The sequence below is a fragment of the Malania oleifera genome, chromosome 5, assembly GCF_029873635.1.
Source record: "Malania oleifera isolate guangnan ecotype guangnan chromosome 5, ASM2987363v1, whole genome shotgun sequence".
Taxonomy (NCBI): Eukaryota; Viridiplantae; Streptophyta; class Magnoliopsida; order Santalales; family Ximeniaceae; genus Malania; species Malania oleifera.
The window spans coordinates 1,452,174-1,472,097 of NC_080421.1; the positions used below are offsets into that span (position 1 = coordinate 1,452,174).

General features: G+C 38.1%; 1 protein-coding gene across 5 annotated transcripts; it reads left to right on the forward strand.

The window, feature by feature from the left end:
• Nucleotides 1-1,916: 1,916 nt before the first annotated feature.
• On the forward strand, nucleotides 1,917-18,888 carry LOC131156560 (uncharacterized). 5 transcript variants are annotated; one of them, XM_058110350.1, is made up of 5 exons: nucleotides 1,917-2,233; nucleotides 5,317-5,419; nucleotides 5,513-5,672; nucleotides 18,146-18,492; nucleotides 18,607-18,888. In XM_058110350.1, the coding sequence occupies exons 4-5, from the start codon at nucleotides 18,174-18,176 to the stop codon at nucleotides 18,618-18,620; spliced, it is 333 nt and encodes a 110-aa protein (XP_057966333.1). In that variant the 5' UTR covers nucleotides 1,917-2,233; nucleotides 5,317-5,419; nucleotides 5,513-5,672; nucleotides 18,146-18,173; the 3' UTR covers nucleotides 18,621-18,888. The 5 variants fall into 5 exon arrangements, with proteins under 5 accessions (XP_057966333.1, XP_057966332.1, XP_057966331.1 ...); XM_058110349.1 differs by having other exon boundaries at nucleotides 5,513-5,567; nucleotides 18,153-18,492; XM_058110348.1 differs by having other exon boundaries at nucleotides 1,937-2,233; nucleotides 18,153-18,492.
• The last annotated feature ends 1,036 nt before the right edge of the window (nucleotides 18,889-19,924 follow it).

Here is a 19,924-nt window from a genome sequence, read left to right on the forward strand (position 1 = left end):
TTGCGTTTAAATTTTCATTTAATTTCATTCCTACCTTATTATATTTGCAAACCAAACGTAACATAATATGTAATCAATGGAATAATAATGCCTCTCATATTATGATTGATTGAGTTTTTTTTTTTTTTTTTTTTATTCACGAAAACCCAATTTTATGAATAGCCCTTACTTATGATGGAGAAATACCGTAATTACAAGTAGGACACATGTGATTTACAAATAAACTATTAAAACCATCGCACGCATAAAAGTTAATACTAGAAAAAATCCAGTACCATTATCCAATTAAAACAATCTAAACATGCTTACATCTAATCGAAACCAAACAAAAACAAACATAACAAATTACCTGTAAAATGATGTCAATCACCTACAAACATAAACTAGAAAAAAACCAAATATGATTAGTTGAGTTAAGAATATTATTCCATTTGACTCTTTTTTCCGTTCAAATACAACTATAATTTTTAGTAATACATTCTAAAAAAATACACACAAGCAACCATGCCTCGACTACGTGTCACCGCAACAAGCAATACCACCATCAATAGTAAAAATAAAATAATAATAATAATAATAACCCCCAAGGTGTGGTTTAGGTGGTAGTGTGGGTTGCGGGAGTGCCTCTCACGAGATTAGGTGTTCAAACCCTCTTGGGTTCATTTCCGCCCCTGAATTCCTGAAATTTACCTCCATTTGGAGTTGTGGGGTCAGCTTCAAGGGGCGCGAGATTAGTCGTATGGACCGTAAAACGGACACGTGGAAACTCGGTATGTAATCTAAAAATAAAAATAAAAATATAAAATAAAAATAAAATAAAATAATAATAATAAGAATGTTTGTTATTGTTTCTATTTATGTCTTGACTTCATTTTATCTCAATTCTAATTCTACGATTTCATAAACCAAACATATCTTTACACCGTCTTTTCGAAAATAAATAAATAAAAAATTTCACATGTCCACATGTTTACTTTGAAATATCATGCATGTGTGACTTGACCTAGGAACATCTAAAAAATTTTCTTCACCTTTTCCTCCATTCAAGGATTTGAACTAAAACACTAAGCATTTTGAATATTTAATCAACTTTTCCTCAATGATTTACAAGGAATTGTGGTGAACTACAAAAAGATAAAGATGACTCATTTTTTTCTTTCAATATTGTAATGAGCAGTGCTTTCTAGTAGTGACTGACTTGGCTTTGGTTGTGTACCATCCCTGAATTTAAGTAATTTATTATCAAACATTAGTAGGTTGGAGTTTTTACCTTCTTTTGTATTTTTTCTTTTTCCAACGTTGACGACGACTTGTATTAGTTATGATTATTAATGAGAAAGGTTTGTCTTTTGACCCATTAGATACTCCTTTTAATCCCTTGTAGAGTTTAAATTTACGATTATGAATAAAGACGTTTTAACCTTTAACCTTTACTTTTTTAATAGACATCTCATTCCCTGTATACTTATGTGTGTGTTGATTTATTGAAAGTCCACATAGTTTTGGATAACATAAATGAAGAAAGTCTATTTCAAAGCTTATTACGTACCCTAAACTTGGCAAAATAGATAAAAATCCGTAAATTCGAACCGCATCTGACTCGTTTTAACCGACTTATAATTATCCGTTTGCTAAACGAGTCGAACATGATTTTTCATTTTCATATCCGCCCTCCCTTAGCTGGTCGAGTCAGGTTTCTCCGGTGGATATCCACCAACCCGCTTACATTAGTAACCTAGGAAAGCCCAACAGGTTACAGCCGAAGTCTAAAGACTCCAAACCCAGCCAGCCAATTGAGCCCACTGCCCAAGTGCCCACGGCCGCACGGCCCACACGTCCTACTCGGCCCCTCCCACTCCAATCCCAGGCCAACCGGCCCAACCCTAAATCCCTAATCACCTAATGCCCGCGGCCCTATTCAATTCGAGCCCTAGCTGCCTGCTGCCCTATTCGATTCTTCATTTGAGCGCGACGAGCGTCTCTGTTCAGAGAGCCAGCACGAGAGGAGAGAGTGACTTCATTCGGGCCTCCTTCTTCGACCCTTCGAAGCTCTCTGGCCTTCGTGAGTTGGTCTTCCACACTGCGAACCAGCTGGAGCCCTTCGCGAGTTCGTCACTTCGTCAGGAGCTTCGCGAGTTCATCGTGGACATTTTCAAACCAGAAGGAGCTCCTCTCAAGCTCGTCTTTGAGCGTTTGTGAGTTCGTGAGTTCATCTGCGTCGAAGTTCGAATTTGTAAGTATTCTTCTTCCTCTTCTACAAATCTGCTTTTTGCTTTCCATGTTCATCAGTTTTTTAGTATGTTTGGCAGCATTGTTTGGGATTTTCACTTTTTGTTTTAACCTTAATGATGGGGAGCTTGAGGAACTCTCTCATGTGGTTCTTGGATTCTTCTTGTTATTACCATTGTGGGGATTTTAGGATTGGTGTGTGGATAATTATGGTGTTTTCTCTTGTAAATGATTCTGTACTCTCCTGAACACATCTTATCATTTTTTTCATCTTGCCAATAAATTGTGGAGAGCTAAAGTTCCTTCAAAGTAAAGGTGTTGTGTAGATCACCATTCTTGATAGGGTTAACACCAATGATTTGTTGTAGCCTTGCAGGTTGAGAGACCTTATTAGGCTTTATGTTCAGATGTTTGTGTCATGTGTAGCTATGGTAATAAGGACCGTGCTCATTTATTCTCAGTCCTGTGGCTTGGTGTCTTTGGAACAAGATTTTTGGCCTGTTGGGAAGTGTTATGGGTGCCCTTATTCTTTGGAGGATTTCTTGGTGGTTGAATTTAGAGATTTTGGAAGGCGTGAAATTCTACTTTCATTGTTATTTTGGTTATTTGGTTGGAGAGAAATGCCCAGATTTTTTGAGACCATGGGTCTTCTATGGACTTGATTTGGGACTAGATGCTAAATACAAGGTGTTTTGGCATTACTGGTGTTGCTCAGAGTCGCCATGATGGATTGGCTCAAACCTAGTTTGGGTGGTCTTCTTGTATTAGCATTTTCTATTTCTTTTCTTCTCTTAAAAAATTTCACTTTTTACAATATCATGTTTCGTTACATGTTTGTTAAAATGTCCAAGTGGTGATTAGTCTCTATTTTTTTTTGTTATCTAACCTCCTGGTCAACTGGAAAACAAAGGCAATTTATTACTAATATTATTCTATATTCTAAATATAAATCCATTTTCTCTTTAAAAATTTAAGCTAGTAATACTATTGCAATTTTTTTTTTGGCTTTCTCTGCTTTGTTAAATGGAGCCAAAGGTCTTATTTTGAAGAATCCTCAATTTGAAATGTCATCATTTAGGCATTTCCATGGGCATAAAGGCAATGTGCCTTTTGAGTGCAAAATTTTTAAATGGAACTAAAGATCTTATTTTGAAGAATTCACCTTTTGGAACATCATGTTTTCTTGAATGAAGCCACTTAAAATGCATAAGTGGCAAATTATTCTTTAGAATTGGCATTGTTGTGCCTTTTGATTGCGAAATTTTCAGAAATTTCTTGGGACTAATTTATTATGTTTGAGTTTGAGTTTCTATTTTGAGTTGGATCAAGATTAATTTATTATGTTTATTGTTTACAATTTTACTTGCATGAATCAGGAGTTATTAATTAGTATAAATGATTGAATGATTGATATAGTTACTAAAAAAATTAATACACAAACTAATCGCAAGTTACCATATACAACTTAAATTATTATGACAAAAAATAAATTATAAATAAAATTATATTTGAGAATGACAGATTATCCGCCCATCTGCCATGGATTATCCGACCCGAAACCGTTTAATCCGCCACTTAAATGAGTCGAATATGGATTATGATTTTTTCACTCGATAATCCGCCTTATCTGCCACGGATAAACTGACCCGATCCGCTTTGCCAGGTCTAACGTACCCCTTCAGCCCTTCTAACCTTTTCTAAAATTCAAACTTAAAACTTTTAGTATGAACATTTTGAATTTTGACTTCAATTTTTTGCATCTTATGCAAATAAATTTTTTTAAAAAATTTGAGTAATTTATTATTATATATTTATACTTATCCATTAGTTAGGCGAGTGGATCCTATGGAGCACACCATGGGGCTAAATTGAGTCTTTTAAAGTAAAATATACACCTTTTTAACTATAAGAAAAATTCTTGCCACTTACTATATATACTAAATCACACCTTTTTCTTTGCACTTAAATAAAAAAAAATCGAGGTTGCTTAAGGCTTGATGGTTATCCTCATCTATTATTATATTCATCTTACTTTTAAACATTTTCTTGGTTTAAAAATTTAAAATCTAGGTATCTCTCTCCCTCTTGAGTTTAATTTCACATTAAACTGTGTTTTAGAACATGGTTTTTCGACTTTAGATTTGAATTTGGATGAATTTAGATAAATTTTAATATAATTTTACATTATATCTAATCTAAATTCAATGCAAATTCAAATCCAACATCTGTCAAAATATCTAATAAAGAAAAAAGTGTACTATAACTATTAAAAAGTAAAAATGTTGAGCATCATAGGCCGCTGTCATCACAAGCCCATGTTACATAGGACTCTAACAAAAAGAAGCTTTTGATAACAATCAAAGTATTTTTCATTATGTGTAGCAATAGTTCCAAAATACTGTCACAAAAGTAAAATTTGAGTATTTTTTTTAATTTTCTTTCAATATTCAGCAACATCTCCAAAAACAGTAGCAGATGTTGCGTTTTGACTACTGCACTTCCTTTAAACTGGTAATCCTTGACCCACCCCGTTATTAAACGGGCGGATTAAGGTTTATTAGTTGTGACCCATTTAATCTCAATCCATTTAGATTTGACCTGTTTATGACCCTATCTGTTTACCATCCATCCGGATTCGTCCGTCAACCCTTTTTGCCACCCCTAGCCAAAAGTCATAATATTAGACAATAATTATTTACTTGGTACTTTAATTAAATAAAATAATCAGGTTTGAAGACTTGCGTAACTTTTTATAGAATTATAATTATAATTTTTGTTAATACTTTAAAGTGCTTAAAATAATAGCTTGTCTCAATTCATTCAAATGATGTGATTTTCATAAAAATTTTCCACAATTATGGTATATCAAAGCTAATTTGTAAATTAAATTTATTTAATATGGGGCATATTATATTTTCCAACAAAAATTATATTTTTATGTAAAATAAAGAAAAAATAAGAAAAAAATTTTAAAATTTAATATTATATTTAACAACATAAATTTTAAATCTTAAATTGAAAATTAAATAAATTTAAACAAATATAAATAGAATTTCATTTGTACACTCCGCCGGCATCTATGCGCAGGTGCTCTCCTAAAGCCCCAGGCAAAACCCCTGTCAGAACTCTCCCTCTCTTTGTCGTCGACGGCCAGAGCATGCCAAACGCTGACGTTGTCTCCGACAGCCAGGTACGGAACGTCCTTCTCTCTCTCTCTCTCTCTGCCTAATGTTCATCCCTTTCAATCTTCATCTCTCTATCCTTTTCCACACCATATTCGCAGGAGGCGGTCACTCTGACGAAGTGACGAAGTTCGTTGCTCTTCCCACACAGACCAGGTACGGAACGAACTTCTCCCTGTCCCTCAAAACATTCATATTTCTATGGCGATATGACGCGCCTTTCTTGCTAGATTCGAACGCACTCGAGCCGTAATTTATCAAGTATGCAACTGGATTTGGGAACTAGCCCTAATGTTTCAAGTGCTCCTGATTTTGTTTGACTGTTATTTTTAGTTCAGTTGCATAATCCATGATATTTTCTTAAATCAACCAAGTTATAACCAAATAAACTGGAAACTTGAACATGTCAGGGGAGTTAATATTAGAGGAGTCTAGTACCTAGAGGCCGACTGTTATTCATAAACGTTATTGAAGATGGCTTCTTCACCCACCACTGATTAAGATTTCACTGCAAACCCATAAGTCCCACCTGTGGTGGATCTTTAAAATTTTTTTCAGTGGGTGCAAACTCAATGCTTCTTCAGCCAAGCCACAAGAGTTGAGCTAGGTTACACAATGCTGATATGTGTATGAATGCATTGCAAGAACAGTTTTTATTGTTGTATTCATTTTATTTGCCTTTATATACTGGTAGCAGTTATTTGAAAGCTGCCGTAGGCAATGGAATTGTGGGAGATTTTTGTGACAAAAAGAAAATGGAAAAAAGTATTGTAAAAGACATTGTAGTAGGCATTGTTGTTTCTTGTTCCTCGACCCTAGTTTCTCCTTTTTCTTTTGTGTCAATAATACTGATACTTATGGTATGCTGCAACACATCTGGCTTGGAAGTTAATGACATAAAATTTACCAAAGACAAAAATAACATACAGATATTAGTAGATGTTGACATCTTACATTGTAATCACCATCTAATTGAATGATTTATTTGAGACTGCTAGGGCTGTAAATGAACCAAACCACTTGAGAGCTCGGTTCGGTAAGAGCTCGTTTATTATCTAAATGAGCGAGTCTCAAGCCCAAGTTTTAGGCTCAGTTTGTAAACGAGCCGAGCGTGAGCACAATTAGGCTCGACTCGTTTAAACTTGTGAGTGGCTCGATAACGGACTTGAATAGGCTCCTTAAGGAGTTTGGTAAGGGGCTCATTAATAGGCAAGAGTCCAATATTGACCCAACCCCCCAAAGATAAAAGGAGCAAATCTCGGCCTAAGTTAATGAAAACGGCCCAAATTAATCTAGCCCAAATTATGAAACCTATTAGATGAACTATGGTTCAATTGGTCAATGTTTGCCTGGTTGCCCCTCCAGCCCTCCTCTCCATTTATGATTCACGAATCACGCAACTTCTACACATTGCGCACACTGAACGCAGCATGCGGCCTACGGCTTCGCCCTTTTGCCTTCTTCAGTTCAGCAATTCTCCTCCTATAAGATCATCCTTTGGCCTACGCCTTCTCCATTCCTTCCACTCTTCTACGAACAACCACAAAGGATAATCATTGACCACGAAGGAGATCATCCATGAAGGAGATCGGCCACCACAAAGGAGATCACTCTCTCTCTCTCTCTCAATCCGACCATCCATCAATCCTCTCTCGATACATCTCTTTCTCTATTCGACAGGTCAGTCTCTCTCTCTCTCTCTCTCTCTCGCACACACCCATCGTCTTCGATTCGTTCTCTAAGTTTGCTTTACATTTCGCTTGTGTTTTGGTCCGGGCATGATTTTAGAGGTTGCAAATCCTTTGTTGGTTAGGTTTCATAATTTGAGAATGGCATGTTGTTTTCTTGATGCGATTTGGTTTTTTGGGTTCATGGAATCTATGATCGATTCAGAATGATTTGACTCTGATAATTTGTAATGATGTTTTCGGTAATAGTTTAATTGTAATGAATTTACAACTTGTTTTAATTTGGTATATGTGATTTTATTGAGCGGCCATGAATGAGGAACTGATGTAAAGACGTTTGTGTTTTAAGTAAATCATATCCTCAAATTATTTCCTAGGAAGTCGTTCCAATTCAAAGGATTTGTTATATTAACACATCCATTGCATCTAGAAATTTTCTTGGATGAATATCGATAGATCAATTTCTTGATGATTTCATTGGTGAGTTGAGTCATTGGTAATGATATTTATTATTTCAAAAAAAAAAGGTGGAAATTGTTATTCTTAGGTCATTTATATATTTCAGCGTGAACCTGAGCCTGAACTCGAACCTGAGCCTGCTAATGAGTCGTTCGTGAGCTCAAGCTTGTGCCAATATTTTTATTCTCGAACCGAGTCGAGCACGAGCATGAGCCAAGCTCTCACCCTGTCGAGTCGAGATTCAGCATGCTAAAGCTCGGCTTGGCTCAGCTCGTTTGCAGCCCTGGAGACTGCACAATCCTTGCATAAATTCAGAGGATTTTGGACATTACTTTTTTCCCTTATTTGTCTTACTTTCCTCTATGAACCCATGCACATTTTTATATTTCTAAGTTGAGTTTGTTGATCTATGTAGCTTGTAGATTAATTAAAACTCCAGATAAAAAGATAAAGAAGTTGGCGTAGGTGCAGGAATTTGGGAATGATTTAGCTTAAAAGAAAAATGCAGAGATCAAAGAGTAAAAGAGAAAAAAGAGAGATATGTATCTGATGAAAAATTGCTTAGGCAAGGCTATGGGAGTTACATCTTACTTTCTTAAAATATCGAGGTGTTTCACTTGAAGTTCAAAATAAGTTTAAACGCAACACCTAGTGCATAAGGTTCCTATGTCATATCATGGGTTTGGGGAGGGCATGATGTAAGTAGCTTGGCATCCACAACCGTAGAGTGTGTTTTCGTGACTTGAACATGTGTGTTTGACTGTTCTGGTGTAGCACTCTTACCATTGGTCAATGCTCGCTCTTGAGAATATAAATAATATTTTAAGGCAAAGTGTCATGAATATGGTGATTTCATAGGCTAAAAGGGATCACCCTGGCCCAGATATGCCTAAAGTGTCCTGGAGTCACACCTGTGCAATGGCAAGACTACACCAAGTCCAGCCCAACCTATTCATCCTCATTTGAGTAAACACTTAATCGTCTAATCCAGTGGTCAAGTCGCACGACAAGAAGACCCTTGAACCAACTAAGGTCATCACTAGGGAATTTTGACTCGAATGGTAAGGGATATAAACTCGCATTCCACCCACACTAAGGGTAATTCTCATCACCATTATAAAACGTCGTGTTAGTGTACCTATCACTAACCACCTGTTGGGAATTAACAACAATTCCCAAAACCTATGAGAAACAAAATAGAGAAAGAATACACGCCAAAGAAAAATCAATCACACTCACAAGACAGTATTTACGTGGTTCGACAATTTTGCCTACGTCCACGGAGTTGTAGGGATTTCACTATTATCAGGAAAAAAAAAAAAAAAATACTGAGAGTGCGGTGGTATAATACTTTCTCTCTCTCGCTTTCTCCCAAAGTGTGACCGCTTACCCTAATCACCCAAAAACAATCATTTTATATGCGGCGCACAGAGTTCTGAATGGGCTACAAAACGAGCCCAAAAATTCCCCCCCCTACGAGTACGGCTTGGGCTTACGGCCCAATCCTTCACTCCATGGACTAAGCCTTAGGATAGGAATCTCTTATTAAAGAAAAATTGGGTCATCATCCAAATTTAACGCAATTAGGCTCCACAAAAGCCTAACAAATCTCCCACTTGGAGACTAGTTCAATCACCAATATTGACTGCAATCCTCCAAATGAACAATCCCTCATCCCTGCAACTCATCCTCGTGTCCTCAAGTTAGAAGACCAACTGAAGTTGCACACAGCTTCAGCTTCTCAATAGTAACACCCTTAGTCAACATATCTGCTGGGTTCTTAGATCCACAGATCTTTTCAAGTATTACCGGCTTATTTTCAACAAGGTAACGAATAAAGTGGTATTTTGTTTGTATATGTTTCGACTTTGAATGAAAAGCCTAATTTTTGGCAAGAAAAATTGCACTCTGACTGTCACTGTGTAGAATGCCCATCTTCTGCTTCTTACCTAATTCGTCTAAGAAACCATGTAACTAAATCATCTCCTTTCCATTTTCTGTTGCTGCAACATACTCAGCTTCTGTAATAGACAAAGTAACAATCTTTTGTAAATTTGAAGTCCAAGATATAGCTGTACCACCCAGAGTAAATACAAACCCAGTAGTACTCTTTCTACTATCATTATCACCAGCAGCAAAATCAGCGTCTACATAACCTTGCAGTTTCAAACTTGTACCTGTGAAGCAAAGACATGTATCTGATGAACCCCTTAGATATGTCAGAATCCACTTGACTGCCTCCCAATGCTGCTTTCCTGGCCTACTCATGAATCTACTCACAACTCCCACTGCATGTGCAATGTCTGGCCTTGTACACACTATAGCATACATCAAGCTACCAATAGCTGAGGCATAGGGCACCTTGCTCATATGGTCACTTTCTTCTTCTGTCTTCGGTGACTGTTCCTTGCTTAGTTTTGAAATGACTACCCAGGGGTGTGCTCACTGGTTTAGCTTCATTCATGTTGAACCTGCTGAGAATTTTCTTCACACATTCTGACTGTGAAAGCTTCAATGTACCATTAGCATTGTCTCTAATGATTCTCATTCCAAGAATTTGCTTTGCAACTCCCAAAATCCTTCAATGTACAATTGCTTCTTCAGATTATTAATCTCCTCAATGCTAGACCCTGCAATGAGCATATCATTTACATATAACAGTAAAATGAATAACTCCCACGTCTCCCATGTCTGATTCCCCAACAAGGAATCCATCTCATCCTTCATGGCTAACTCCCACGTGCTTGAACTTTCATCCTGTAAGGCTTTATCATAACACTTTGATTCACCACCATTAGTTAGCAGGAGATAATTTAGAGCAGGTGAATAACGCTGTGGAGGTCTAATGGTCCTGGAAGATCTACGGACTGCAACTACAGGTGTATTCTAATTTGCCTGTGATTCTACATTCTCCTTATCATCTTTACCCCTTTCTTGGACAGTACTTTCAATCAACTCATCTAAGTTAACAAACTCCGATTTCTTCTCATCTATCACTGTGACATCTGACACTACAGTTGACTTGTCCTTGTACATAACCTGTTCATTAAATATCACATTTCTACTTCTGATGATTTTCCTATTTTGTTCATCCCAAAACCGATAGCCAAATTTCTCGTCACCATAGCCAATGAAATAACTTATTTTGGACTTTGCATCAAGTTTACTACAAGCATCATAATCAATATGAACATAAGAAACACAACCAAAAACTTTTAAGTGAGAAAACTTTACCTCTTTATCGCTCCAAACCTCTTCAGGAAGTCTGAACTCCATGGGAACTGAAGGTCCTCGGTTTATTAGATAAGTTGCAGTACTAACAACATCAGTCCAGAAAGTTTTTGGTAGTCCAACATGCAACATTGCAACCTCATACTCCTAGCACGCTCATTGAGTTCTGTTCATGCGCTCAGCCACACCATTCTGCTGTGGTGTCCCAGGAATGGTCTTTTCCATTCTGATTCCATGTGCAGCACCAGTACTCTCTGAACCCTCCATCTATGTACTCTCCTCCATTGTCTGACCTCAAACACTTTACTTTCAAACCTGTCTCTGTCTCAACCATAGCCTTCCACTTTTTAAAAGTTTCAAATACATTATATTTATTTTTTAGAAAATAAACTTATACCTTTCTGGTTGAGTCATCAATGAAAGTAATGTAGTACCTTGAACCTCCAAGGGATGCAACGGGAGAAGGCTCCCACAAATCTGTGTGCACTAACTCCAATTTTTCAGCCTTTGGTGTTCTGCCACTTTTCAAGAAACTCACCATTTTCTGCTTTCCTAAGATGCAACTTTCACACAAGTCAAAATTAACGGACTTCAATTCTGGTAGTTTCCCTTTTGACAGCAGCATCTTCATCCCTTTCTCACTCATGTGACCAAGTCTGCGGTGCCATAAGCTTGTATCAGTACTTGCTTTAGCAACTGTAATTGTGTCACTTGGACTTGAGGTCATGTATAGAGTACCAGATTTCTTTTCACGAGCCAATACTCTAGCTCCCTTTGTAACCTTCCACGTGCCACCAGCAAACAACATTGCATGTCCTTCATCATCAAGTTGTCCGATAGAAATCAAGTTCCTTCTCAGGTTAGGAATATGTCGTACCTTCTCTAGTAACCAAACAGACCCATTCGACAATAACATCCAGACGTTTCCCATACCCACAACAACCTAGGCTGTACCATCAGCCAAATACACCTTACCAAAATCTTCTGCTACATAGTTCTGTATGATTTCATGGTGTGAAGTGGTATGAAACGAAGCTCCTGAGTCCAAAACCCAATCATCAAGTGGACTGTCTACTGCAAGAAGTAGTGCATTATGTACCTCTTTTGTTACAGCATTAGTAGAATCATTCTCATTCTTCTTCTCAAGACTTTTGCATTGTCTCCTAAAGTGACTCATTTTCCTGGAGTTCCAGCATCGTTCCTTTTGGCCAGATCTAGATTTACTTTTGTTTCGATTATAGTTTCTGGATTTTGATCTACCTCGATCTGAATTTTGGTCATTACCTTTGCCTATTGTCTTAAGGTTTAGGGCAGAATCAGATCCCGAGATTTCACCCGCATCTTTTCTGCTAATCTCCTCAGCCAGAATTCAATCTCGTATATCATTATACTTCAGTTTTTCTTTTCCAGTAGAGTTGCTTACTGCCATCCTCATTGCCTCCCAACTGTTTGGCAACGAGGTCAAAACGATCAGTACACGAATCTCATCATCAAAATCAATTTCTACAGACGATAATTGATTTGTAATAGTATTAAACTCATTCAGATGTTGTGCTACTGTTGCATTCTCTGCCATCTGCAAATTAAACAATTTCTTCATCAGATGTACCTTGTTATTTGCTGATGGTTTTTCATACATACGAGACAAAGCCTTCATTAGATCTGCTGTAGTCTTCTCCTTCACAACGTTGTGTGCAACAGACCTAGACAGAGTTAATCTTATAACTCCCAGTACATGTCTGTTAAGGAGAGTCCATTCCTCGTCCTTCATAGTAGTAGGTTTTTCTCCTAGAAGCGGCAGATGTAACTTCTTCCCATAGAGATAATCTTCGATCCGCATCCTCTAGAATCCAAAGTCTATGCCATCAAACTTTTCTATTCTAGACACCTTTCTTGCTTCCTCTGCCATTGCTCCCACTCGAACCTAACCCTAGGCTCTGATACTAGTTATTGGGAATTAACAACAAATTCCCGAAACTTGTGAGAAACAAAATAGAGAAAGAATACACGTCAAGGAAAAATCAATCACATGCACAAGACAGTGATTACGTGGTTCGGAAATTTTGCCTATGTTCACGGAGTTGCAGGGATTTCACTATTATTAGGAAGAAAAAAAAATACAGAGAGTGCGGTGGTACAATTCTCTCTCTCTCTCTCTCGCTCTCTCGCGAAGTGTGACCGCTTACCCTAATCACCCAAAAACAATCATTTTATATGCGGCACACAGGGTTTCGAATAGGCTACAAAACGGGCCCAAAAATTTTTCCCCCCCACGAGTACGGCTTGGGCTTACGGCCCAATCCTTCGCTCCATGGACTAAGCCTTAGGATAGAAATCTCTTATTAAAGAAAGGTTGGGTCATCATCCAGATTTAACGCAACTATGCTCCACAAAAGCCCAACACCACCCACTAGCCGTGACTAAGGGAAGTGATATCATACATGACTTGAACAGGAGACATGAAGGATTCACACCCCTCGATAGTCCAACTGGATCTAGAATGACTTTGCCTAATAGGATAGCCCACAACCCATGTGGGACGGATGTCAAACCTCTAGGTCGAGAGTATTACGTGATCTCATTCCCAAATGGATCATCCATGGGGCTCTCAAATTCTCAATCCTTGAAAAACCCAGGACACCCCTTGAGGATGTCAAGAGCCCTCCGTTGAGTGCTCCTTAGGATGCTCATTTAGTACTTACTAAGATGTCGGAAGAGGTAGACCGCTCACTTGGTGTTCCCCCAAAGTCATGTCTCCAAAGTATTCTTGCTCACATACGAGTAACCACCAAGGATCCATTGATCGTACATTTTAGGTTCAAGAACACCACCATTAGTACTATTCGAACCAATCACAATGTCATAGTGACATACCGGAACATCCCCATGACATCTCCATAGTCACATCCAAGTTAATAGACGTGCCCTCAAGTCAGAAACATAAGCCGAAACCATGTGTCAAGGTTGGGTTAAGACCCAGACATTTTCCCCATTCAATCCTATTAATATCCTTGTTGATGTTCATACACGATCTAATTTCAAGTAACTCTTCCAAAACCACAAACAAGAGGCTTCGGGCTAGTCACAATCTAAAACTCTTCACAATTGACAAACTTGTCCTAAATCTAACTATAGACTTAATCCCAATTTGATCCAAAGGCTCTTGCAAAACATATCCATGACCCTATAGGTCTTCAACCTAGACCTAGATTTAAAGCCAAAAGCAATTTTTCTGAGTATTGCATTAGATCTTTGATCCATCTTAGGACTTCTCACATCTAAGACTAAAGCTCAACCATAAGTTGACTGCCAACCAACATACTAACAATTCAAAAGATGGCAACACCCTTCTCTGAACTCAAACTCACAATCCTTGATATGGATCTGTATTGCCACCTTGTCTCTTTAAACCCATATTCTTATTAGAGTAAAAAGGGCAGCCTGGTGCACAAAGCTCCTGCGTATGCGGGGTTCGAGGAAGGGGCGGACCACAATGGGTCTATAGTATGCAACCTTACCTTGCATTTTTTGCAAGAGGTTGTTTCCATGTCTCGAATCCATGACCCCCAGGTCACATGACGAAAACCTTACCGTTGGGCCTAAGCTCCCCTTCAAATTCTTCTTCTTATTAGAGTGTAGAAGACAATTCATCACACACATTGAGGCAAACAACCTCACAAAGCCAAACTCAATTTTAAACCAACTGGAATTCATTTTTCAACTTAGTACAAAGAGCAGCCAACATGAAAGCCCCATTTTGGTCACGTTAGTCCTCATAACCCAATTCTGATATCTGCACTAACACCATCTTCTAACGGATGATACAAGTCACTTCTTGTAGTAAGAATCGACCACAGATCAAATCAAAACTGCTCTATTTCTCAAAACTTGTAAAGATTCCGATATTTGAATACACACTCAAGGTTCCATACCAACCTTACACTTCCAAGGATAGATCCCCTTTTAGAGGTTCTCCAAGTTTGATCAATCACCAACCTACTTTGTAGTTAACCAACAAAGGAAATGATAAAGCTCGAAACCATCCTTCTATTTCCAAAATGAGTCCCCACCCGAGAGTCTTACAAGACACAACTCCAAAGTTGAGCTCAAATCTTGGATTCTCTTCCAATACACTTAATCTCAAACCCATGTGGTTACCATGTGTAGCAAGACAACCTAGCATGATTCTTTTGACATGCCATTCTAAAGGATGAGTACACACCAAAAGAAATTCCCAGAACATGAACAATCTCAACATCCGGGGTTCATGACCCAATTCCTCATGGTGCATACAACATGTTCATGAATTCCACAACTTCCGAAATTAACCATCCAACCATAGGACAACCATGAGTCCTCTAGATTCAAGCTCAGGTAAAAAATCTCAACTAGAGTCCATTGTGGTAACATTATGATCTTTTTGCCCACTTGCTTAGACACAACTTTCATTTGAAAGGTGGTTGCTTGGCTTAGTTGTGCTGCACAAACCTGCACAGCTACAACTAAAAAGAAAGGGCATTTGGCCAAATAGGACATGTGCCTGCTAGACGTGACTCAAATGCCCTCTAGAAAAACTCTTCCCAATGCCCTTTAGCATGAGTCATTGATAAGGTCGAAAGGCCAACGATGTTGAAGCGCTCCTGTCAATTCCATATTGTCGATCTCCAACCGTGTTTCAGTTGGAACTCAAATCATAAAAGCATCTTTGGGTTCCAACGAAGTCCAAGGAGCAATATTCTTGGTTCCCTTCAATTGCATACTTGTTAGGTAAATGTCACCACTATGACCAACATAGAGCCACATTGGTGGCTCAAGGACTATCTGTCCAAGGCGTTCACAATTCATTCTTCCTCATAGATCTAAGAATGTCACCTCTCTCTCTATAGGTTCGAACATCACAAGTTTTGTTAAAGGCATCCTTTGGGCAAGCGTTTGCAATTGTCCATTTCCACCATATCAAAGAATATCACCTAAGTCTTTGGAACGAGGACACCACAGAGTCTCAATGAATAACCATCTGAGCTCTAATGCCAACCACAATAGGACAACTCCTAAAGTGTGTCTATAGTACCCACTTCAAGGGCACAAGGTATTCTTATCTTCATTCCCCTCAACCACTTTCATCCCTTCTCAAGTGTACAAGGCACCGTCAAGTATCGTAATGTTTGCAAGATATATACTTAAGGCCAACATTCACTTCATTTACCACAAAAGGTCACATAGCAAGAGGGGAGTGTGAGACAAGAACCTACTCAAAGATAGCTTGCTCCTTCCCCTACTTAATGTCACAAACTGAATTCCCCCAATTGAATTGATGCCCACAGTATTAATCTCATATTCATTCAAGATTGAGAGATCCGCTTTGATACCAACTATCACAGACGTGGAGATTTTAAAGGCCAAAAGGGATCACCCATGCCTATATTTGCCCAAAGTGTCAAGGAGTCACGCTCATGTAGCAAGACTAGACCAAGTCTAGCCCAGTCGTATTCATCCTCATTTGAGGATGCGCTCAAGTGTCTAACCCAGTGGTCAAGTTTCACGACACAAAGACCCTTGAACCAACTAAGGTCATCACTGAGGAACCCAAACTCGAACAATAAGGGAGATAAAATTCACATTCCACCAATGCTAAGGGTAACTCTCATCCCCATAGTACAACCTCATGTCTGCGTACCTATCACTGACCACCCACTAGTTGGGACTACGGGGGAAGTGACACCATACATGACTCAAGTAGGACTTGTGAAGAATTCACATCCCTCGACAGTCCAATTGGATCTAGAATGACTCTACCTAACAGGATAGCCCACAACCCAAGTGGGATGGACATCAAACCTTTGGGTTGAGAGTGCTATGCAATCTCATTTCCAATGGATCATCCACGGGGCTCTCAATTTCATACGAAAGCCTAGGACACCCCTTGAGGATGTCACGAGTCCGCCCTTGAGTGCTTCTTAGGATGCTCACTTAGTACTCAATAGGATACCAGGGGAGGTAGGCCGCTCACTTGGTTTTCCCCAAAGTCATGCTTCCGAAGTGTTCTCTATCACATATGAGTAACCACCAAGGATCTATTGATCATACATCTTAGGTTCGAGAACACCACCATTAATACTATTCGAGCCAACCACAACTATCGCCATTACATTTTCATAGTTGCATCCAAGTTAATAGACGTTTCCTCTTAGTCAGAAAGATAAGCCGAAACCATGTGTTAGGATTGCAAAACTCTTAAGACCCCTAGAGCCTACTCAAGAATTTGTAACAAAAATTTATTCAAAATTTTGATAAACCATGCTAAAACAGCCTATTTAATTCAAGTACATGCCTTAATGATTCTTAATTGTGGTCATCCAAATATCTTTTGGAAAATTCTGAGCTGAATCTTCAGTCAACGAAACCTAGCAATGCGTAAAAAATAGCCTATTACAGGTGATCATAGACTAAGGAATATCCCTATAAAAAAAAAATCTTCATCCTATTAAGTCGCAGAAAAATCTTTTCCCATCATTTAGTAAAAGAAACCTATCAATACGTGTTCAAACTAGCCAATTCCAGGTCACCGTAGAAAGGAATATCTCAAAAAACAGCATCTTGAATAAAAAAATCAAAATTTCTCGTCTGAGTAGTAAGCCATGACCTTCCCAACTTATCACCTGATTTCCTAATAACAATAAATCCCAACCCAAACATTATCTTGGACTACAGAGAAGTAAACACTGGCCAACTCATTCATAAAGTGCAACCTTGCAGACATATTAGGACTACAGTCAAGTAATCCACTGCTACCCAAAACTCACTAATTTCTTGAAGAACAAGTAAAGAATATGACCCCTGCGCACATCAACTTCTGTTGCGACCTCAGTCCTTATGTGCATGCTTTTATTGGCTGTGGTTGTAACAGAAGTTCAAGTGGCCAGCCGCCGGAAAAAAGGTCTGATTCTGTACTTCATTAGTTCATTTATGGTCCTAATAGAAGTTGGACTTCAATTTTTGTGTAGTTGTGGTGCATGGAGAAACAACCTCTTGCAAAAATGCAAGGTAAGGCTGTGTACTATAGACCCATTATGATCTGCCCCTTCCCCGGACCCCTCATATGTGGGAGTTTTGTGACCCGGGGCTGCCCTTTATTGTGAAATTAAATTATCATGGTTGGCCAGGCTACTACCGGAATTTCTTAAACTTTCTCAGAGACTGGACCTATAAAATTTTTCCTGCTCACTCTTAATGTCGTTTTCCCCACACACACAGTCAAGTGTCTGAGTAATACCACCCCCTGGTTTAAAAAACCTAAATGTTTACTTCTGTTTATATTTTTATTTGTACTTTCTCTGTTTCTTCTTAATTTTGAAGTATTCAGACAGATTGAAAAGAAGGAAGAATGACTACTCTGCAAAAAGAAGAAGAAGAACATCCAACAAGTCCTCCAGCTGTTGGATGGATAGGATCAATTGAAGAGCAGTATCGAAAAATCAAAGAGCATGCAGAAACTTATCCTTATGTATGGGCATCCTATATTGTTGTGTATGGTGGATTTGGTCTCTGGACTACATACAGATGGAGAAAGCTCAGGAAGACTGAGGATAGAGTTCGGGCCCTCCAAGAGAGACTACGAAAACTTGCTGAAGCTGAAGATTCGGCAAGCTCTACTGCATCTGCTGGCAAGGCACTGCCATCTGCTGATAAGAGCCCCCCAACTAGTTAGTTTACACTTCATATATGCAATGCCATAGGCTTTTTTGTGTGTTTTTTAGACATGATGAATTGAATACAAATTCTTAATGTTTCAAAAAAATTGGAAATTTTTTCTTCAGATGAGAGTCATTGACCAAGCTGCAGAGGGACTGGACAGCTGCTCTTCATTAGTTTTTTCTTTTTTACAACTGTTTTTGGTTTCTTTTCTTCTTCTGTTTTTTCTTTTTTTCCTTTAGTGGAGGATATGTTATCCTCTTATGTACCAACTCCCTTTCTTAATATAATTATTTGTTCATCCAAAAAATGGAAAGAATCTTTACAAAGATCTTATTTTTTGCTAGCCTTCATTTTAGATGAAGGAATGCTTCAGTTCATTTTATTGTTGGTGATTGGTTTCTAAATTGTTCAGTAATTTTATTTTGGTTCAGTGAAAATTCCACTATGAAAATCCTTGTGTATTAGTCGAAAGGGGGATATCAGTATGGCAAGAACTTTCAGATACTGAGGGAACTGCAAATGGATAGCTTTCTATTCTCGTCCCAAATTATTGTAGGAATTTTTTTTCCTCCATATGAGATGAAGGCAAATAATGTTCTAGTGGTTAAGAAATTTGTGTTTTTACCCCCCACTGTTTAGGAAAGACAATTAGTTATTCTTACATTAAATATAAGTTTAAACACTCGGGTTTTAAAAATGTGCGACTAAAATAAATATTATGCCTAGTGTCACGGACCCTCAAAATGAGATTCAAGTAAGGGCCGTGTGGCACTCGTTGAGAGCTCTCTCTGGACAAGTCAGTCAAGTCTGACACATTCAAGCCTGCAATCACGAGCACCTGGTGAGTCTCAATACTCAAGAAAAACAAGAAGCAATAGGATATCACATGAGCAATATATTCTTATACACCGAATAAGACTATAACAATTAGAGACATCACAATCTAAGGCAACAAAATACCACAATGAAAAGGACTACTTGTATTATTCAACTACAAGAGAATAATCATACAGACGATAACACAAATAATCATATATTCATTCTAAATTTTTGGAGAATACAATTATAGCAGTGTCTCACTCTCCCTTTTCCCCATTAGATTGTCACTCCCTAACACGTAGCTTTTAAACTTTATGTGGTTCATACAAAATTTAGGTTGTGGACATCTTTATGTATGAAAGTGTTGAATGCTTTCTTGAAGAAGAAAAATATTAAAGAATTTTCCTTTTCCATATTGGCTTATCATGAAAAGTGAAAAAAAATTATAAATTTGTAAGTAATAGTTATATTTAATTTTACATGCTATTGAGCTTTCATTTTTGTTAGTCTATATTTGAATAAATTTTAGTTCTTGAGATAAATTTTAATTCTTGTGTCTAAGCTATCCAAACAATGTAAAGTTTTAACATAGATTTTTTTAAAGAAGAGGTTTAGCCTGAA